Source organism: Poecilia reticulata, chromosome 19 (genome assembly GCF_904066995.2).
Source record: "Poecilia reticulata chromosome 19, P_reticulata-male-v2, whole genome shotgun sequence".
Classification (NCBI taxonomy): Eukaryota; Metazoa; Chordata; class Actinopteri; order Cyprinodontiformes; family Poeciliidae; genus Poecilia; species Poecilia reticulata.
Genome location: NC_088848.1, coordinates 10,199,351 through 10,222,668, shown reverse-complemented (window position 1 = coordinate 10,222,668; position 23,318 = coordinate 10,199,351). Strand labels below are relative to the sequence as shown.

Genomic DNA, 23,318 nt, shown 5'->3' with positions numbered 1-23,318 from the left:
TCTCTTGAGGTGACCTTTAAAAGTACGTGAACGGACGGACAAACGGACACACACTCACACACAATAACCTTTAGAGAGTGCCTGCTGAGTGTGTGAGCTAGCGTGTGCTGGGTGTAAATATGCATGAGTAAGGCTGCCTGCACATATTCTTCATGGTCAGTGGATGAAGGCAGGAGAGGGATTGAGGCTGTGTGCGTGTGTGTGTGCGCGCGCGTGTGTGTGTGTGTGTTCTGGGGAGGTGGATTGTGAGTCATGATTTGTGACTCATAAAGCGTCGGCAACCAAAACGGCTCTTTTTAACACATTGTTTTGTGGCAGAAATGCACAGATGGGGGATGCACTCCACTCCATAATGGGGCACATGTTCAATGTCACACACTTTAGATTTCTCAGAATTATTTGCCTGAGTTTGTTTTTTTTTCTTGTCCTTTCCGCCACCCATGGCTTTGTCCTGGACATATGCATATCCCACAAACAGAAAAAGCACAGATAGCCGCAGCAGACGAGGTGCACGCTGACTTCACCATATGTGGGGTTGGGAGTGGTAGCAGACGCCAAGAGAAGAACCAGTCAGTACCAGCAACGCACAGCATGTCTCCTACCTCTTACTCATCAGCATGTACAGTCCTAATAATAAATCAGCCACCGAGTATGAAACAAATTTAACTTATTTTAATTAGTTGAACACACTTTTGACTTACTCCTGTTATAGTCTGTTGCTTTATGAAAGAAGCGTAATTGGATTGGCTCTTAATGAAATTAATATTCTGTTTCTTTTATAGAACTTGGGGACAAAATTTATGATCATATTAGTAAGACCTGATATTGCAGTGTTACTGTTGGGTTTGACGATGGGAATATTGATTTAATTTGGCCCAAATTTCCCTCACAACTCTCTTACTTTTTCATTATTTCCCTGCTCCTGTCACTTTCCACCAGATTTAGCATTTTGGACTCTGAAATTTACATCAAATGTTGACATCAAGGGCATTGAGAGTCCATTTTATTGGTTAAATATGTTTTTTCCAAACAGCTTGAAACATGACAAGCTACTAAATACTGCATCCACGCAGTCCTTTGCAGATGCAATATTGCAAAAATTGATATTCAGAGATGCACCGATCAGGCTTTCTCTGGTGGAAACCAATTTCCGTTCTCCTTAAGGTCCAACCTGCCATGTCCTATTTTAACCAAAGACTATTACTCATAAAAGAAATGGGCTCAGGGTTTTATTGATGTTGTACTTTTGAATCTAGCAGAAAAGGTAATAAGGACAAGATTATTCCCATTTGCACATCAAAGCAAATATCCATAAGCTTTATTTGAATGGAAAAAGTGTATAAAAAACAGGCTGTTGTAAACTGGAAATGTTGTAAATTCTTCATTTTGATGCATTTACTGAATAGGGAAAAAAATCAGACACATTGAATAATTTACCTTGAATGATTTCACATTTGCAATTGCAAATCAAACTTAACTGGAGTTGTAACACAACAATGAGAAACTATGAGATCATGTGAAGATTTACTGTATTATTGTTACTATATTTTTTGTTTTTAATCTGAATCCTGGTGGCACCGAGTCAGGTTGAAAGAACATATCATGTTATTGGAGTGGGATTCAGTTCAGATTAGGCTTGATTGACACCAATTGAATGGTTGTCTTAGTCCTTATCATTCAAGTGCAGATTAAATGTAAGAATAGAAAATCCTTAAATGTGGAAGTAAATTAGTGCCACTAATAATCCAAAATTACCCTATTAATCCCAAAGACAATTTAATTAAAAGCAAAACGGCAAAGTGTTTGTATCTCGCATCTTTTCTTAGGGCAGATATGCAAAATCATCAATACTACAATAATTTTACTGAAACTTTAGGGAAAACATATATTATTATTATTATTATTATTATTATTATTATTATTATTATTATTATACCAATTTACATTTCTTTGCAAAAGTATTCACTTTGAACCTTTTCGAATTTTGGTAGGTTACCACAAATGTAAATGTGTAAATAAAAATCTTTGAAGTGTGGCATGCATTTGTATTAATCTTCCCTGACACAACAAATGCAGTTAAATGATCTTTCTCTGCAGTGATATCTTAGGAGATGTCTATAAGTTTTGCACATCTAAATATTGAATGGTGATAATCAGTAATCGTCTTACAGACTTTTGCTGCTTCTAAAAGGAAAACTCTGACTTTCTTTCCTGCTTTTGATAATGGCATGCAATCCCACAGCATAAGGATGTCACCACCCTGTTTTGACATGGGGATGGTGTTTAGAAGTGGACCTGGTGTGTTCGTTTTCTGACATGCTGTCCTGCATAAAGGGAAAGAAGCAAATTATTTGATATGTTAATAAAATATCTATATTTTCATGTCTACCTTAGCTGTTGGTCTCTTTAGCTCCTCCAGAGTTAAAATGGACTGACTGGCTGCTTCTCCTAAAGTCCTGGTAGCCAGAACCTGTCTGTCTACATCCAAAAATAAAATTTTAATAGAATACAATTAAGTTTTTGCTTGACAAAATGTAGAATGGTCCAAGGGAAATTAATACTTCAGCGTAGATTTATCGATCTCTCTGCCAGTTTGCAGTCAATTATTTTTGAGAACTTATGGAATATTTCCCCCTGAAACATGTCACATTTTACCAGAAACATAATTATCAGAAAAAGTATTTCACGTTCACAAAACTTCTTAATCACTGAGGAAAATCTGCAGAATAGACTGCATAATTGTCAATGAGGGATCTTTACTCGACACATTAGTCGGTAATGGTTGCGTAATCTCACAAGACGAGCAAATGAGCAGTGTCCAACACAAGACGGAGAAAGAGAGAGACGCTTGGTGTTAAGAGGCAAGTGTCTGTTGATTGGCTTCCTGCCTCACTGACTGGCGTGAATTTGGATTCTGATGGCCACATCTTGAGCTGTGAAAAAAACTGTCCCCTCCGGCCGTCAACACTCGAGAAGCAATTGGTGCAAAGTTTTTTTTTTACTGCGAGATGCGCAATTTTCCTGGATTTTCCTCCTTGTCTAATGGGACTAATTCTGCCTCTTCTCAATTTTGCTAACACACATTACAGTAGAACGCTCATTATTGCTTAACACCCATGCAACTCTTGTAATGAAAGTCATAGCGCCACATACAGAGCTCTGCCCCCACATTATCAAGGAAATACACAGCTACTAAATTCAACAGGAGAGATGTGTAATCCCACTGATAAATGTAGACTTTTTTCCCGGTAATTGTATGCAATTATCATCCTGTTAGGACGTGTGCATATTAACACCTTTAGCGTTCATTGCTACTAATAAGGAACAGACAAAACCGGCAGTCTTTGTAATCGCCTAAAAATAAAGGCATCAAACGGACACCACGGTTTTCAGAGGATGGAGAAGGGGGGGAAAGATAGAGCGGCGGCTGGGAGGGAGTGTGCAAGGAGGATAGGGCATGGGAGTGTGGAAAAGTGATGGTGAGGAAAGATACGAACGCTTTCGGAAAGCGGGAGAAGAGAGGTGGAAAGAGAAGGTCGGAGACGAACATGGAGACAGGGAGGGAGATAAGACTGCGGTGTTTCTCAGCAGGAGAGCTGCATCTCTCCTTGGGCTTAGCAACACGACACAGTCTCAGAATCAACCCGAATGGTTTTCATCAGCGATGCAGATTCCTCAAATCTGGCGCGCACACACACACCACACACACTTGTCTTTTTGGAATGAAAGAGGGAGTCTAGTGGGTGCTCCAATTGTCTCTTACCTGCTCCATCAATTTCCATCATTTCTGGGCGGGTGCTGGAAGTAGCGGCCCAATTGGCGATTCACTCCAGTACCCCATCTGGCATTTCGTGTTCATTTCTTTGCCGCTTGCCAAAACAAGAACATACACACATTGATTTAGAGTTCTTGTTTGGCATTTAGATAATTGAAATAGCCACAATACTCATTATGGGCCCATTATATTACCTTTATGAAAATATTTTCTTATGCCCTCATTATTTGTTAACAAGCATTTGAAAGAGAGTTTCGGTATTTTTTCCTTGTGCGTATATCTCCACGGGTTTGTCCTTGTTGCTATACAAACGACCTGCACAAATGTACATTTTTCACATTGTGCATGCTTTGCCATCCCTCTGTGATCCTCGCTGTGCGTTTGCGACATGATACCGCCGCGCTTATTTCTGTGTGCGTTTGTCTAAAAAGGAATGAAACTGACTCTGATCTTATCCAGCTTAAGACAAATACGCTGTTCCGCCTGAAGACATTGTCATGGAAACAAACCGGTTTCCCTGGGTACCAGAGAGAAGGCCAAATTCAAACTCTACAGATGGAGGCAGAAGGGAAGGAGAGATATGGGCAAAAAGACACACGAAAAGAAAAGATTTAGCACAGTGGCAGGAGGCGCTTTTCTCATTACTTTACCTAAAATGAAAGCCAGAGGTATGTAAAAGACTCCTAAGTGTGACGAAAACGCATTTAGAACATGTAAATCTGCTATTATGCAGAAAGGTTTTGTTGTCATTAATGCTAGTTTAATGTATTTAAAACAGTGCAGCATAAAGTATAGAAATGAGCACAGTGCAACACTTAGCAGTCCATTATTAATGCCATGTATTCACGCTCTGCATACCAATAATATTGTTGGCCAATTAAATGAACTCTTGATGTCCACATCTGATGTAGAGATTCGATGTGGGGAAAAAAGAGAACAGAGAAAACATTTGTTTACTGCAACTGGTATCAATTTAACAACTATGAAACACACATTTTTCTTATATTGTGTAGCTTTTTTTCCCTGAGATGCCTACATTTGCTGTTATTGGTTGACACAGAGTTAAGGACCTCATACTTGACACCCCTTCTAAAAACTCTCTATTGCCTGTTTTAATAGTGCATTAATAAGCACAGTAGAAACCATCTTACTACAGAAATTAATGTCTACAGTCTTCCTCATCTCCGCTCTTGGTGTAGCAAGTCAAGTAGCATCAGTATTTTAGCTTCCCAATCTGTATTTTCTTTTGAATATTTTAGACATACTCTCAGTGGCTTTTCTGCAAATAATTTGGATTTACTTTGCACAGAAAACTCCACAAATAGGTGAATCCACAAATAGTTCCTACATAAAAGCTCAGTGGTATTGATTGGATATTAGAGATATGCCGATCAGGTTTTTTCCTGCCGCTTCCGATTCCGATCACCCATGAGGGCCGATCACCGATACCGATCACATAATTTTATTTTATTTTTTATCATAAATACTACCGGTTACATTATATGGAAAAAGGAACCATGAATTCACCTTAATTTAGACAAAAACTTCTTTTTAATAACTTTTTCCAAGAAAAAAACAAAACAGGCATTGTGCAAATTGTACTGCTATCGGTAATACTATCTTTAACAGACTGAAAACATATGGAGGCTCTGAAGAGGCTAAATAATGCAAAGAGTCAAAATAAAACCTCTCAACATTGCCAAAAAATTAAAGTATAAAACTTAACATTCAAAAGCAAATACAGGCTCCATTACAATAAACAATCCTGAGTTACTGAATGAAACCTTCTTGATAGCATGGCGGCTAGCTGATTACTGCTAGTTCTGAGTGGCTGTTTCTGACTGAGCAGAGTAATTATGCAGAACAGGGAGGAGATCGATTATTGTTTCAGAGATTATTTGTCTCATGTTAGGACAGCGAAAGTTTTAATAGGTATGTAAAATGTATTTTTTAAGTTAGATGCTGCAGCTTTAAGCAGAGGTTCGGTGTGAGAGTCACTATCAGGTGGAGCAGAAGCGGCGCTCTGTCTGTGAAATATTACCACCTGTAGCGTGTAGCAGCGGTTCAACAGCGAGAACAGAATCAGCGTCTTACATCGCAGCTCGAAGAGTTAAATAATTTTGCGGGTTATTTGTTTAGCTTTCTGACTGTCATGCTAATCCGGGTGAGCGTTTGTAGCTGTGCGCTGCTTTACCTGCTATCTGATCCTCCATATGTCATTTTTTACTGCAGTGAGCCTCGATGTAGCCAAACTTCGTCATATATGGCATTGGCATTGTCGTGTAGATGCATTTTGACCTGCTTCAATTTTCCGCTGCAACACGCAAACTTCCCCATTCACTCAGTGCGTTATAGTTCCACACCGCTTAGGATTTGTTGCTGCGCGTTTGTGCAGTGTGAAGGAAAGAGGAGACCAGCTGCACAGGCAGGCTGCGAAATGAGATGCAGGTGATCGGTTTGTGTGATCGGCAACAAGAGACCGTGATCGGCGATCACCGATCATACACTTTTTCACGGAAATCGGCTGATTATGATCGGTGGCCAATCAATCGGCACACCTCTATTGGATATTGTAATATAATCAATACTGACCATTAGAAATATGATGATAGAGGTAGTAGTTTTGAATCCCAACAAAAAAACAAAGGACTAACATGTATTCTTTAAATAATCTTCACTCAGTAAAAACTTTCACACTAAAGAGTTGCGTTGTCAGCACTTCCTTGCTGTGTTGATGTATTAATTTGCTGATTGGAAAAGGCAATACTTTTGATTCTGAAACCAGTCATTCATCGGTCAAGGCTGGTCAGGCAGAAAAAAAATTGGGTCTGCCTGTTGTTTTCTCTCTATTCCCAGCTGGCTTCCTTATTTCTATTTTCTGCTTTTAATAAATTAATTGGTTTAAAATGGCAACAGGAGGTTGGAGGACTGTGATTATCTCAATCTAAAAAGACAAAAACTAAAATCACACAATCTATGGTGTAAAATAACGAGAGTCAAGTAAAATATAAGTAAAGCTAAAAAGGATCAACTAAAGCTGAAAAATGTTGGCAAAAAGATCATTAAAGCTTAATAAATATATTAAATCAAGAAGACATATACAAAGTTTCTTCAGATTTCAATTTGGATCAATTTCCATTTCTTTTTTCCAAATACTGTTACGCATAAAAGAATTAAACTTTTGAATCTAACAGAAATTGAAGAAATTAAAAAATGAATCCAATTGATAAATCAAAGCATAGTCCCCTGACCTGTATCAGATTTTTTATTTGACCTAAAAGGTTCTCGCTGTTCAAACAGTTTTGATGCACTTAATGAATAGAAAAGCTGGTTCAGGCTGATCTCTATTTTTTCCAATCATATCAGTTCTTTTGCACTGATTTGTTATTCCTCATTTTACTTTCTGCAATCCGTGTGTCATCTCAAACTAGGAGCTAATGTCTTCATTTTAACAAAAAAAAAAAAAAGGAGAAAAAGAGATCCCGTATTTGAGACAGCCGATCTGTCACTGCGTCCTGACAGTAATATCCTCCTCTACAGTATTGCTCCCCTGGCTGTGATGTGATAACCCAATCGGTTTCTAAGCCAGACGTGGTATATCACAGAGCAGAGATGGAAACAGAACTCGTTTAGCGAGCTTGCCTTTTACCGACTGAATTTTCAGACGTGAAGGCACTACTATCGGAACGTTATATACACCGAAATGCATTTACATACATTTCCAACTCTGGACATCTACATCTATACGCTGCATATGAGTTTTTAGTTAATCCACCTGTCGGTTATTAAGAAGGAATGCCTTCATGCAGGATGTTTGCAATATAAATGTGTGTGCGTGTGTGTGTGTGTGTGTGTGTGTGCAGTGTCTGAGTGGAGCTGATAGCAGAACTGCATGGTGGGCTAAAAACGAGGTGCAGGGGAATTGCAGTGTGCTATCTCCAGAATGACAGGGCTGCCATGATTGAGGCTTGCAACACCAGGATTTAGATACACCAGCATTTTTCTCTGTTTCATTCTCTCTGGCCGGCCGGCCCAGCCCCTCGATCTGCCACTCCCATACCTCGAGCCGTCTTGCTATCCCTCCATTTCTCCCATCTCAATGAGTGCCTCCATTCCCCGTTTCTCCTTTCAAATCCCTCCTGTGCATTTCTCTCTTTTCTCTCCCCTGCTTCTTTCCACCCTGCTCCCTCTATCAGGTGCTGTATAATGAAGGCTCCCCTGATGTGCTCCCAGCCTCCATCCGCCATTTTGATTCAGTACAGCTGTCCATGATAATGTACTGTTCACTCAATCATTCTTTCTCTCTCTTCTCCTCCTTCACCATCTCTCTTCCTGTCTCTCTTTCTCTGAAAGACACATGCACACTCTTGTATTTCGCTTTTTTTTTTTTTTTTGCTGGAGCCCCCTGTGACACAGGGTTGCCATGGAGAAACCAAATTACTCTGTGAAACATTGAGGAGGAGACCCATGAGATGAGACAAAGCCGTAAATGACACACACACACACACATGCACACACACACCATACGTGCACCAGCATACAGGAAAATCCGTGTGATGTGTGTTTGATTATTTGAGGGGAGGTACAGTTGCAGCTGGTCCCTCGGAGCAGCAGAGATCCGATCAGCTTTTCCGTCTCTCCCCGCCTCCCCCGTCTCCCCACAGATTGCCTTATTCAAGCAGCAGCTTTCAAGGTCTAACGCCAATCATTTTTAAATTTCTGCTTATTCCCGTTCCTCCTCTAGCCTTGAATGTTCAGATCTTACTTCTTTTTAACACTATTCATGTATATTTTCAGATTCATTTCATAGATTCACTTTTTTTTTCTTTTTTCTTTCATCCTCATCTCTTATAGTTTATGGCTGCAAGGTCGTTAGATCTATACTTCAATTTCAGTTTTATTCTGTCCAGCCTTCCTGTTATCTGCTGAAAGTCTCACTCTTTTTTACGCATGTCGTTGTAAGTACAGTTTTCTTTCATGTAGATTCCTACATGGGCTTCCTCTGGGCTTCCTTTGACTTAATTTGAAAAACCAAAATAATTAACCTTATATGTCTTCTTCCTTCAGTAACTCCACATACACGAATATTGAAAATAGTAAAATGTTTTGGTGTTTCGGATACGTTAGTCACAAGACAGAGCAGTTCCAGATGAAAAACAGCAGATTTTAATTTCTAATTACAGAATTTTTAGGTTATTCAGTCAGGGCAATTTTCTGCATAGTCCACCTTGTTCTTGCTTACCTGAGTGGCAAAACATTGAAGGTGGCAACTGTTGTTAGCAGTTGGATAAGGGGCAATTAAATATTTACAACTGTTTGACTCAAAAGGGATTCTTGTGACCGACAAAAAGATTATTCTGAATACAAAATCACACTAAAGCAGAGACAAGAGTTGCCTGTTATTTATGCATTACTTATTTCCACAGTGAAAATTTTGCAAAGCAAAGTCTGGGCCCATTTAAATGGCTATGGCTATGCATGGACTCAAAACAGGAAGTATGATCAATCTCAAGTAAGTCAAGAACCTGAGTGGACACTTTAGCTGCATCTTCATACATACAGTTCCCTGCTGGCATTTTCTGTGAAGATGAAATTATATATTTTAATTCACGGTGCTACCTATGATACCTTTTATATATCAGTGCAGATGTGGATAAATATCTGGAGGGCAGAGATGCACATTAAAAAGCAAAATATGTTTTAACTGCAGAATGTGAAAGATAGTTGTTGTGCAGTACAAGCACAGTATTTAGGTTCTGTAGGACCAAAATGTTGGTCGATAAAAGGCACTTAATGTTGCAATAATGAAGAAGTTTAACCCTCCAGACTCAACAGATTAATCCAGCCAAATTTGCAGTACCGTAATTCCACCACACTTGGCGCTAGCAAAAAAATTCCTGAAAGGGAAGACGTTGCGCTTTCCAGCCAATATCAGGGTTATTGCAGTAATTTCACCTCCACCGTTGCAGGAAGTCAAATTAATCTGAGGGGTGCTCTTTAAATAGACGGTAAATTGTGAAAATAACTTGCTAGATATTGAAAGTTCCAGTTGTTATGGATAAATGGGCAAATTTATTTACTCACAGGACATTTAAAGAACTGCATACAATTAAAATAAGCAACAATATCCAGGTGGAGATTTGAAACATAGGTCTATAAAGGTTAACGAGGCAAAGGGGGGCAAATGGAAACTGAAGCCAGAGTCTAGGAAAAATCAGAGTCTAGGAACCAAAATCTAACACATGAAAAAATAATGACGAGCAGGATAAATCCAAATCCAAAACAAGAACCAGCAGAGACAGACTCACCCAAAGAGGGATATATACTGAGGAGAGGTGATCAGTGAAACATTACACAGGTGGAGACTAATCAACCAGAGTGAGAGCAGCTGATTGAGAGACAGAGGGAATGTAATGGAATAAGTGGCTGAACAGAAACGATCAATCACGAAACAGAACACAATTAGAGTGACTAAAGGAGACAAAGAAACTATGAAGCAGGAGAGAAAGACAACAGGAAGTAAAGAAGAGACAGAACAGGAAGGACATGATCTGAAAACAGCTGAAGCAGTTGCTGATCTCTGATTCCTTAAGAGTTTTTCTCCTTGAGCTTTGGTTTTTCAGAAACAAAGAAATTCATTTCTCATTTTGTAGCACAGGTTTTTATTTTTTGCACATCATTTTTAAAGATTTTCACTAAAACTAAACCAAAAAACTAACTAAAAACAGATGTATTTGTTTGTACGGTTATTCTATAACAGCTTAACATCAAATAATGTTTGACGTTTTCTAAAAGAAAAATTGGCTGTTTTTATTTCACTTCATCTTTAAAATCAACCAGCTAAGCCTCCTGGAGACAGGAATCCAGTTTGAGGGTTGGACTCTGTGTTCTGTTGTTTGTTCAACTGAATCTAATCAGACTGTATTGTTGAGATGGTTTCTGAGAGGCAAAGCCAGGCGAATAAAGGCCAGACAGACCTCAGACCACTTTTACCACAATTAAATTCAACAAAATTTATAGCTTGTGATGGTACTTGAAACAGGCACACAGTGCCCTGCACAAATATTCATACCTCTTTAACATTGAAGACAAATGCTACAGGACAGAGTTCAGGATGCCCACATGAGAAAGAGGAGAAAGAAGAAGATTAAAATAGTCATTGCAATACTTACAAATATTCTCATATAGCAAGATTTTCTAATATCATGTAGCCCTAATATTCTCTGATCTAAATTATTTTGCTTGTATTTAATTGATATCTTTGTTGGTCAGATAGTAATGAAGCCTGAATATTAGTGATATTAAACCAAAACTGGTTTAGTTTCACCATTTTCCAGACTCACTAGATGTTTCATCTGTTAGACTTCCGCCGCAGTCTCAAGTTTTTTTCAGATTTATGCACTCCTTTCACAAAGACCATCACAAATATGATTCATTGAACTTTGGGGGACAAAGTTTAAGAAAAAGAAATACTTTTGCAGATCACTACATTTTGGAAATTGTGTTTCTTCGTCTCCTCCATTTATCGTTAATGTCAGGTAATTGTTGAGCGTCTCTGTGTCGGGGCCACGGTACTTCTCCGTCCTCCGACTTCCTGGCGTTGATCGACAGTGCTTTCCACAGGATGAAGTGTGACATGCGGTGTGTATGTCAGTGTCTGCCTCAGTGTTTACTCTGAGCTAATACTGACTCACTCCATTAATCTGAGCTACAACAGATCCACTCCAACCTGCCCACTTGAGGGAGATGAAGGGGCGGGGGCTGTTGCAGATGCACGCTCAACACATGGTCGCGTTCGCATAACCCCACGTATGCCTTTCCCTTCTGATTTGCACGCGTGATGCAACAGAGTGAGCGTACGCGGGCCGGGACGTCCAAATCGATGCGGAGATGCTTTATGTTCTCCTGTCTGCTCTAATGACGTGTCTGTAAATTAACAACAGAATAGCAGAGCAGCGCTCTGAAACCTAATGGCACCTCTGTAAATTACCGTTGAATGCTACTGGACGCCTGCGTGTGTTCTCATTGCAAACACACCGCCATCCCCTTTTCGCTCCTTTCTTTGTTGGCACCTCATCTACATTTGTCTGAGGTTGTGTGGTTGTGTGATTGTGTTAACACTGTTGCTTGTTTCAGTCTGTGTGTGTTTTTTGTGTGTGCCGATCTCTCTCTCCCTTCCCCTCGCTCTTTCAGTAAAGACTAGCCCGAGGCCCTGAATTGGTAATAGCTTTTCTGACAACTATACACCAATATTTACAGAGACCAGCACCCACCCACACATATTTAATGCACATATAAAATAGTATGTAGTTTCCTGTGCACACTTTCACATGCCTAAATGCAGAGCTGCACACAGTGTTTCTTTCTGCAGGCGCACACACACAGTCTTAATTAACATGCTGGGAGGGAAGGAGTCACACACCAGAGGAACTCTCACACATGCTGGCAAACAACGTGTTGTTTCTCACTCGTATATTGGCATTCACACTCTGGGTTGTTGTTTTTTTCATGCAGCAGGACCACAGAAAGACAATTTGCCACAATTTGGCCCTTGAATTGTGATATATTCTCACTTTTTCCTCCTCATTATTCTCTTTGCGTTACATTCACTCGAGTGCGGCCAATTCCATCCTAGCGCTCCTCTCCTTTCCTCTCGCCACCTTAATAACCTTTTACACTTCAGTCTATTCATTATGTGGCAATCCTTTCTACCCCTGGACTCTACGGTGGTTCCCTCGCCAAGTGTCTGTCTTTCTGCGGCTTCACCTGGTCTGCGTTAAACTCCTCCTCTCATCTCCTTGTCATGGCGAACTACAAGATGGTGGTTGTGCCCCGAGAAGAGAGCGGAAAAGAAAAGGAAAAAAAAAAAAAAGAGGCCAACAAGATGTGTGGAGAGGAATGGTGGCATGAGGCCAGGAGGGAGGTGTGAGAGATACTGGGATGCAGAGGAAGGGTGATGCTTTGGTGGAGGAGAGATAATGTCATCTCTTATTTGTTTATGCATTTGTTTATGCGATCGTTTTTGTTTTCTTGTTCTCGCTTGCATGTTTTTTTTTTTTCTGCCTGCTTTACATTGATGTGTGAGTAGGTGTAAGACCAGATAAGTAAATGTGAGCTTAAGTATGATGGATTGTGAAACCTTGGTTTAGTGTCCTTGGAGGTCACAGAGGGTGTTCAAGGTAAGTTTCCATTGGCTGAATGCCTGGTTCTCTGAATTTCACAGTAGCTTGCAAAAATGATTCATACAACTTTTTTCACACTGCCATGTTTGAACCAAAATTTTCGGTCTACATTGTTGTGATTTTATGCGACAGACTAACACAAAGGAGGGGATAGAAAATAATACGTGGGTTTCAAAATGTGGCATAAATAAAAAAGTGGAGAATGTATGTTTGCATTCAGCCCCATCTGAATTAATACTGTAAAATCAGCTCAAATATGCACAATTAGAAATTAAAATTTTAGCTCCATCCACTTTGATGCCTCCACCACTGTGTTTTCTTTTAGAAAGAGGTATTCTGGGTGCTTTGCAATGTTCAGCTTTCGTACTATAAAATCCTTGAAAACGCTTGAATTTCAATTAGGCATTTTCAAGGTTTGGAAAGTGCTTGATATTCAAACTTTAACAGTTTTGTAATTAAGTGCAATTAAAAGCCTAAATTTGGAAAACATTACTAACAAATGAAACAAGATATTTTCATAGACTTAATAAAAAGAAACACATTTTTTTTCTCACTGACTAAACTTTTCTTGTTTTAGGTTGGTTAAAATGACCAACATTATTTAAATTGCTAAATGCCAGAAAGCTTAGCAAGAACATTTTCTAGAGATGTTTTTTGTAACTTTCTTTGTATATTGTGTTTAAGCATTAAATTTAAGCAGGAAGGTCCTTAACCTTAACATGATTTATTTAGACTGTTTTAATGTAAAGAATATTTGTTATAATACATTTCTCAATGACTTATTGAGATGTGTAATTGAAACAAAGGTTGTACATTACATTTTAAACAATGTTACTGAAATTGGGCAGTTTTTTGTAAAATTTGTGACATGAGGAACTTCTTTTTTCACTAATGTGAAGTTAGTTGGTTGTGTTGGGTTTTAATTAGTAGGACCACACCTTTCAGATCTTTATTTGGAAGAAAAGTGGACAACCATGTATCATTTCCCCTTTACTTAGCAATCCTGCACTGCCTTGTGTTGGTGTACCACATAAAATCGAAGCAGAATGCACCACAATTTGGGTTGTGTGACGAAATGTGAAAAAGTTCAAGGGCTATGAATATATTTGCAAGGGACCATAATTGGCTTTGGCTGCCATGAAGCTTGCAGGCTGCTCTTCTCCATTTCCATCGGCAGTTTTTCCCAACCTTATCGAATTCCTCCAAACCTCAACTGCTGCCGCACAAAGTTACACCAAAAAATTGTGTCTTTTTCCGAACATCGAGAAATGAGCCATGTTGTCAAACAAGACCACATCACTTTCGACTGCCAGCACAGCTGTTCTCTCAAAAGAGAGCGTGGCAGGTTTCATAACGAGTTTGGAACGCTCTACTCTCACGACTGTCTCTCTCATATCCACACTGTTTAATCTCTAACCCACATGACTGATCAAAGCTTGTTTACCCACCACTCCATGGTGCGATTAGAGGTACTGAAGGAAATGTTTCTTCCAACTGCTGGCATCAGTGAGGCTTTGCTTGACAATAACAACATTTTCAGCATCTTAAGGAATATGTTTTTGTACTGAGCATTGGAATCAAATTTAACCAGCCAGCTGAGATTTGTTTTACTCGACTGGCTCTGATGAACACCCACCATTTTCTTTCCCTGAGCGGTTTATGAAGAGCAGTGTGGGAAGAGGCATTATAGCTGAGATAATGTGCTAATCATTAGAATAATGTTCAACAACCCTGTAACATTTACAAACGTATTTGTTCTTTTTTTTCTCCCCCCGCTTGCCTCTCTTTATAGCTCGTGAGGAGTATGTTGCCACCTTTAAGGGCTCTGAGTACTTCTGCTACGACTTGTCGCCCAACCCCATCCAGTCCAGCAGCGACGAAATCACGCTGTCCTTCAAGACGCTGCAGCGCAACGGCCTGATGCTGCACACGGGCAAGTCAGCCGACTACGTGAACCTGGCACTAAAGAATGGTGCCGTGTCCCTTGTCATTAATCTCGGCTCTGGGGCCTTCGAAGCCCTGGTGGAGCCCGTCAACGGCAAGTTCAACGACAACGCCTGGCACGACGTGAAAGTCACCCGCAACCTGAGACAGGTAACCAGACTACAACAGGTAGAGAGAGGAGTGAGCAGCCGAGCGGAAAGGAGAAGCAATGATAAAGAGTTAAACTAACAGAGGGACAAAAAAGAAAAGACAGGAAATACATCAGAATATAGAGCCGGCATTTTATTGGTTAAATACCGCACATTAATCTATAGGGGTGTAACAAATTATTATATGTTAATTATTCCCCATAATATTTTTCATTAAAGTGATTCCATGGTGATCAGCCCTGGAATCATAGCTGTAAAATGTTTACTATGTAACAACTTCACAATTAACTGAGAATGTATTCTTTATATCTTCATTTAAGCTTGATTTCTTTCCAGAGTAGATGGTTTTGTGAGTAATACTACTTGGCACTCTCTTTTTTGCCAATGCCTTTTTAATGACAAGATGTGGGTCATATATACTTTTTTTTATCTCACAAATATGTTTTTTTTCGTCAACTATTTTCCCACCTGAAACAGCAGAAATATGGAGCATTTAGAAAACAGCAAGAAAATATTTTTTGGTGTCTGATATCAAATTAAATTCACAGGACAAGCAAAAATATTTCATAGCTGATCACTGTTTTATGAAGCTTTCTAACTACATTTTCTGTTACTTATCCTGACTAAAAATGTTTCACTAATCTTGTTCTCAGTATGTGTTTCACACAGGAAGATAATTAAAGGTGCGCCACCTCCTACCCTAATTTTCATGAACTAATCACCTGCTTCTGTGTTAATAAAAACCCGGTGGAAATGTAATAACGCTTCATAGATTCATAAAACACTGTTGGCATAAATGACGTTTATGATTTGTTTAGACTGGAGGAGTTTTTGTCTTATTAGCTGTTAGTGTTAGCATCTGGGAGAAACTAATCTAGAATTGAATTAAATAAAGTCTAAGATAATTTTCTGCTAACTCTTAAACTGTCTTTTTAACATTGATAGTTTTTGACTCCATAGAGATTGTAAAATTTTAAAATTTGATTGAAAAATTAGAAAATAATCATTTTAACTCTGCTATTGTGTTAGCAGAGTTAGCTATGACGGCTCATCAGGCTATTCAGCAATCGCTTACAGTTGCATTTATAAAGCCTCCAACTCTGTTAGATTATTTATTAGACAACATTTTGGTGGTAGATAGAAACAACATGAAACAATATTGAACATGAAACAATATTGCCACTGGCTAACTATTGCTAACTGCTAAAGTTAGCATCTGCTCTGTAGTAATGAAATTTCTCTGCGCAAAGTTAATTGGCTGTTTTAGCTCCTTTATCATCTTTAGACTGAATTAAAAGCAGTCAGACTAATCAACCCTTCACTGAATCATTAAACACAACCAAATTTGAGATTTAGAAAAACTTTATTCTACTTTTCAATGGTTGTTTGGTTTTGGATTAGCATAGAATTAGAGAGATTGAAAGTACAATGAATCACTCAAACCTAGTCTGAAAGATTCTGCTCTAATAACAGATGGTGTGATTTTTAAAGCCTTTTCTATATTAGTGAATAATAAACACATAAAAAAAATTTTTTTTTCCCAAAATATTACTGAAGTCTCACCTGGTTTTGCTCTCATAACCCTAACATTGTGCAACATTATGAGCTGTATGCATTGTTACATCCCTACAAATTAATACGCTACAGTTTTAAATTATCAAAATGGATTTTGAACTGAGCTAATTGAGTAAATTACAAATTTTTACCTTGGTTTTGGCTTTTCACGATGATGTTTTACTTTTTAAAAAGCTTTTTTATGTCAGAATAAAGCATGAAAATGTCACGTCAGGCTATTTAAAATTGGTTTAAATCATGAATGACCATTTTCTGAAACCAAAGCTCTATCGTCACTAAATTCAAAATGAAAATACTGATCTAAAAAAAAAAATCCAAAAAATCCTGAATGTATATTTTTTGTATTTAAGCAATGTATCGCAGATTGAACTGATGAATGTGCTTAGTTTTAGGTAGCTTCTGTGTGTATTTGACTTTGGTGAACCGCATAGCCTGCTGCAGATGAAGGGCAGACTGTAGTCCGCAGGAAGAAAATAATCAATGTAGAAGCTGCAATCAGCGCACTGTTGTTCAGCTGCAGCGATGCTGTGGTAGTAAGAAAACACCTGAGGTTTCGGTCTTAGTTTACAGTGGGTTAACCACCAGGCCAGCTCTGCTTTCAGCTCTAGGTGAGTGCTTTCCCAGTCGAGTGTGTGCTTGTGAGCGAGTGTGTAAATGAACAAATAAAGCGAGAGAGTGAACTAGAAAAACACTGAGGATCCACTGGCACTCAGGTGCTCCTTCCTATGCCCTGCCTCGACCGTTTGCCTGTCTGTACTACTAACTTGACTACTAACTGAACTAACCTGCTAGTGAAACTAACCACCATCCATGGAATGATTCATTCTACTAACCTAACCTGTGCCCTTCTCCTAGCAAAACCACTCCAACCAACCTACTAATCTCACCAGAGGCCTTCTAGCTTTTTCCTTTTTTTTGTTCCCGGAGTTGTTCTGTTCACAGTTTTTTGCCTTCCTTTCTCCCCCTCTCCTACAAAGCACTCAGGCATTGGACACGCTATGGTAAACAAACTCCATTGTTCGGTAGATATCATTCTAATTGTTTCTTAGTTTGGGTTTCCCCGTGTCTATTTCCTTTTGAACCATAGACATCAAAAATAAACCAATAAAAGGATAAATGCGGTTGGTAATCTCTTACGCTTAAATAGCCCTTCTCCCCTTCTCCTTGCCAACCACGTTTTTATAACAAAATCCCTTTCCTCCCCTATTTCTATGATTTATTTTTTTTCACTCCATCACTTTGTGACTGACTTGTAGGCGTGCACAGATTGGCTCATCTCTCACATGCACGCAAATGTCGAGCCCCACCCTCCCTGCATGTCCTGATTAAGAAATCCTTCTCTGATTATTCCACAAATTGATTGAGAGGTTCCCCCTTCCCTCCTTTCTTTTATCCTCCTTTTGAATTTTTCGTCCTACGATCTGTCATGCATGTTCCTCATGGTGCCTCTGAGTCATGCAGTTTTTGTTTTTTTTATCTGCTGTGTCCTCTTTGCTAGTGGTTGCATGCAGAGAGAGGAGCAGGCTGCATGTCTTTTTGCTATTTATATATATATATATATGTGTGGGTGTGTGTGTGTGTGTGGAATGAGCCTTCGCCCTGCTAACACCTGTATGTACATCAATACGTGTGTTTTCTTCTGTGTGTCATCTCATTCAGACTCGCTGATCCAACAAACCCCCCTCAGACCACAAACTAACACCATCATCACAACTCACACAGCAACATGACATCATCACACCTACTAACAGCATCAAAAATCATTAACCCTGATCTCAGTAACCCACCACAAGTAACACCACTTTGCTTGCCAGCAGTGCTGCAACTAACAACTACTAACCAGTAAATATCACTAACACCTGCTGTGTAGCACGAAGACTCCTGTGAATACCTAACTAACAGCTGCCTGGCTGGGCAAAATTTGCCTGGCGATGCCAACACTGTATCTTAGTGGGAAAGTAATGTGCTAGCAAGCTTTATAGGCAGTTTAACATGGTCAGTAATGTACTGCAGAAAATCTGAGTGATAAAACTAATTGCAAGTTGCATGTGACAGCATTAGATCTCTGTGACAGCTAAAAGCCCCTATAGAGGCCATTAGGCAGCAGAGTGAGCTAATTTAATTACAGGAGAACTAGTGTCTCTGTAGGTAAACCATTTAGGGGAAATGTTGTTTGTATACTAGTAAGTAAATCCTGCTGCATTTTCTCTACCTAAGCTGTACAGCAGCTTAGAAGCTAATCATAAGAAAACATTCATTAGTATAGAAAGAAGAATATTTACTCTGGTTCTGCATAAAGCAGGACGGATTAGTTTGTTATATAATGTCAGTAATTTGCAGTTGAAGTTAATGAAAAATGTTGAGAGTACAAATTCGGTATCGGGTGCGCCAACGCTTTGAGTTTCAGCAAGTCCAAGTTAATCACACACAGTCACCATGCTGAATAATGGACTGACTGCTATCTCCAGTCTGAAGATGCCAGAAGAAATATGGCACAAACCCTATGGTAGTTCCAGCATCACCACAATCAGATCTGCTCAGTTAAATGTCACAGTCAGCACTGATCCAAATGCATTCAATCAAATCCCACCAGAAGCACAACCATCCCTTCTCCAAAACCAATCCGGGCTTTTCCAAACAGAAGGCACATACATTTGGTTACTACAGTAACGGGGGCTAATTTGGCTGGTCAGCGCCTAGCTAGCGCTTAGCGCTGCCTTTGGTGTGAGTATATAGCGTGTCCTTTCCCTGTGCTTTGTTGTGTAGGTGACGATCTCCGTGGACGGGATCCTGACCACGACGGGCTACACGCAGGAGGACTACACCATGCTGGGCTCTGATGACTTCTTCTACGTGGGAGGAAGTCCCAGCACAGCGGACCTACCTGGTTCTCCTGTCAGCAACAACTTCATGGGTTGTCTCAAAGAGGTGCGATGCATGCTTAATGGTGTAAATACACACTCAAATTGTGATTGAAAACTGTGATAGTGGTGAAAAGATGTAGCTCAAAACATTTCACACCTCTGGCTGATTTTAGTTTACTGAATTACTTACAAACTGAACATTTCTTTTAAAAATTATCTCTCGGTTTTCTGTAAAAATGCAAAATGCTAAAAAAATAAAAATCCTTCCAAAGGCCACAAATGGTTGCAAAAAAAAGAGACTGGGGCGCCAATGAACTAAACATAAAAGCAAACGTATAGAGTCAGAGAAAACTAGATCAACGCATAATAATGTGTTCTGGGAGAATTATAAATTTAAGTTCACTGTTGCTCCTAACCCAATTTGACAGTGATGGAAAGACAGATGGATAGTAAAAATAAATGAAAAGGAAAATTTTCTCCCGATATATGAGCAAATATTTCTATTACTAAAATAACATTTAATTCATGTCCCTTCCTCTTTACAGTTATTGGCCGTTTTATATTGGTCTATCATAAAAGGCCATTAAAGTGCAGTGAAGTTTGTGTTTGCAACAAAACAGTATGTGAAAAAGTTCTAAAATATGAATAGTTTTGCAAGGCATTGTATTCCTCTTTATTCCCTTCATTAAAAGTCAGTAAACTATAACTTGTCAGCATAGCCTGTCTTATTTTATGCTTTCATCCTGCACAAATTTAAGTTTTCATAAAATAGACTTCTTTTTCCTTATGCTTTGTTTCCTTCTACTGCTCTCCCCCTTTCTCTCTCTCTCTCTGTCACGCAGCACAAACATTTCACACATATTATCTTCTAATACGCACACACTGAAATTCTTCCATTTGGCAGACTCACACAAATAGTCCCAGACACACACAACCCATCGAGCATCAGACAGAATCAGTGATGAGTGTCGTTGAGGGAGAAGATACAGCACTAAGCTCTAACATGCTAATTAGCTACGCCACAGAGACGCTCCATCCATCCGCTCTGCTTGAAATGGGCCACAACACCGCAGCAGCAACGACTAGCATGACATACCGACGAGAACACACAAACACACGCAACATTATGCCAATAAATGTAGTCTTTTGCACAAATTTGCCCAGAAATGCAGAGAAAATTAAAACGATCAAACCAAAATGAGTGCACCTTTGAGTGCAAACCACTTTTCTCATACCTTGTCTTGCTTATGTAACACACAACTTGACTGAGTTTCCCTTTCACTCACAGGATTCACACAGAGGCATAAACAAACAACCCAACAAGCCGACAGATGATGTGCCAAACAGAGAGCTATCTGTATCGGCGCTGAATGCTCTCTGTGTTGCTTCATTAAGACTGATGATGTTTAAACAAGACCGCCACAGTCAAAGTGAACCCTCCACTGCCAAATTTGCATATTTAATACAATGATATGATAATCCATGTGAGCAAATTAAGATGTATGCAGCAAATCACATGCGTGAACAATCGTGGCTATAACAATTTTAAGCATTCGACGCGCCGCAGGCTCATTCTTCCACACAAACATGCTCCCACATGCTAACACCACTTTGCAGAAGTTATTATTTTCAAGAGTCACCTTAGTATCACTGCAAACACACCCAAAAGCCCCTGACGAGCAGTAAATGAGAAAACAGCGGTGGAAAGTCAGTGTTGTTGCTCAAAGGTCATATGAGAAGATCTGGTTTATTAAAGAGGAGCTTGTGAGAGCTTGTCCCTGTCAGCATCAGAATGCTCAGCACAGGCACACTCTTTACACTCACGCGGCTCAGCGATAATGCAGACTGTGTCGTAGAAGGGGGAACGAGAGAAAAGCAAAAGCAAAGAGGATAAAATTGAAAAACCTCTTATGAAAGTGGCAGGGTCAGGATGTTTCAGAGGATTCATCTGAAAGAAGCTCAGCGTGCTCTTAAGTTTGCTGCGTTTGAATGAAAATGCTAAAAACATTTGAACTGGAGAAAAATGTGGCGAGAGTAAAGGAATGCAGCAAAGCCTTGAGGTTTTTCACATTTTCTTGTTTCACAATCACATATATTATATTTAAATGAGTTTTTATGTAATAGCACAACAAAACGTAGAGGATAATTGTGTGGTGAAAAGAAAATGATACATGATTTTCAAATGTTTTCACCCCCTTTTACTCTGATACTGTGAAATAAAATCCATGTGACTTCAAAAATCAGAATAAGTGCAGCTTTAGGCCTCAGAGGTTTGACAGGGAGCATTAGAGAAGAAACAGCATCATGAAACTCAAGGAAGACAGAGTTGATTCAGACCTAAACATATCTCTGTGTTAAAGTGGCCCAGTCAAAGTCCAGACGAAAAACATGTAGGAATATGTAGGACGTCTTGAAGATGTATGTTAACAGACACCTTTTCTCCAATCTGACTAAGTTATTTCATAAAGCAGAGTGAACTTAAAAGTCAGTTTCTACGTGTAAAAAGCTGGAAGACGCTGAAGAAACGTCTCACTTTTCACAAATACACTGAACCCCATTGAAAACCTCACGGTTATTCCAACAAATATGGATTTCTGAACTCTCCCCGAGTTAAAACATTAGCATTGTTGTTGGTAAATTAATATAAACTTGTTTTATTTGCATTATTTGACATCTGAAAGCACTGCATCTTTTTTGTTTTTTTGACCATTTCTCATTTTCTTCAAATAAATACAACAGTTTTACTTGAAATTTCGGAGACATGTTGTCAAAACGATGTTCATTTTACTGAAACATTAAATAAACATTTTAAGTGGTCTAATTTTTATTTTTTTTTCAGATTTATGCTCAATTGTGTGTTGGGTTATCATAAAATCCTGATGTTATACATACATTTGTATGTTTTATGTGTGAGTTACTTTCTCACTTCGTTCACTGCTGAGAAACACATAAGACCATTAAAATCTTGTTTTTCCATTTTCTTTCTGTGAAGGTGGTATACAAGAACAACGATGTACGGTTGGAGCTTTCCAGACTGGCCAAGCAGGGCGACCCAAAGATGAAGGTATTCTCTTTTAACTACATTAAACGATGCATTATCCTCTTACACACTGAACATGTGCACTTTTTTGTCTCATAACCCCCTGCCACGTCCCATGAGTCTTTAACTGTAAGGAATTCAACTAAATGGGATTACATTTGTTAAAGGCACTCAACCTCTTTGGTCTTTTACTCTGTTCACAGCTGGGAGCTGGCTTCATTTCAGCCTCAGATTACAAAGGAGCCGTTTTTGGCCTTGAATTTTACTGTATAAACGTCACAAACCTTTTTACATCTTAGTTTTTCTGCAACCTTCACAGGTCAGTGGTGTGGTGTCCTTTAAGTGCGAGAGCGTGGCAACGCTGGATCCAGTGACGTTTGACACCCCAGAGTCATTCGTGGCTTTGAGCAAGTGGATGGCGAAGAAGGCGGGATCCATTTCGTTTGACTTCAGGACCACAGAGCCGAACGGGCTGATGCTTTTCAGCCATGGCAAACCCAGACAACAGCAGCGAAAAGACCCTCGCACCCCTCCTACGGTCAAGGTGAAGCTAACAGAGCACCACCACCAACTTTGAGCTAAAACAGATTAAAACCATGAATAGCTAATCAAAAGACGATGCTTGAGTTTAATTGCTCGCCAATCAAAGTGAAAACCTTTGTGCTTTATGTTGAACATCAGTTATTTTTTCCCGTCCAGTTAAAAATTTGAGATTGAGCCCTCAGAAATATTTCTTTAATCATCTTTTGTATGTGAACTGAGTTCTGATTTTTTTAAAGACATCGATAG

The 23,318-nt window shown here is 39.3% G+C and overlaps 1 protein-coding gene across 15 annotated transcripts in view; it reads left to right on the top strand.

The window, feature by feature from the left end:
• Positions 1 to 23,318, top strand: part of nrxn1a (neurexin 1a) — an 87,573-nt gene that overhangs the window by 15,193 nt on the left and 49,062 nt on the right. For 11 of the 15 annotated variants that reach the window (XM_081601141.1, XM_081601140.1, XM_081601137.1 and 8 more), the window contains 5 exons: positions 14,750 to 15,051; positions 17,603 to 17,626; positions 19,392 to 19,553; positions 22,482 to 22,553; positions 22,849 to 23,073. In XM_081601141.1, the coding sequence (XP_081457267.1) occupies positions 14,750 to 15,051; positions 17,603 to 17,626; positions 19,392 to 19,553; positions 22,482 to 22,553; positions 22,849 to 23,073 (785 nt within the window). The remainder of the gene's footprint in view (positions 1 to 14,749; positions 15,052 to 17,602; positions 17,627 to 19,391; positions 19,554 to 22,481; positions 22,554 to 22,848; positions 23,074 to 23,318) is intronic. The other 4 variants (XM_081601139.1, XM_081601138.1, XM_081601134.1 and 1 more) reach the window with 1 other exon arrangement.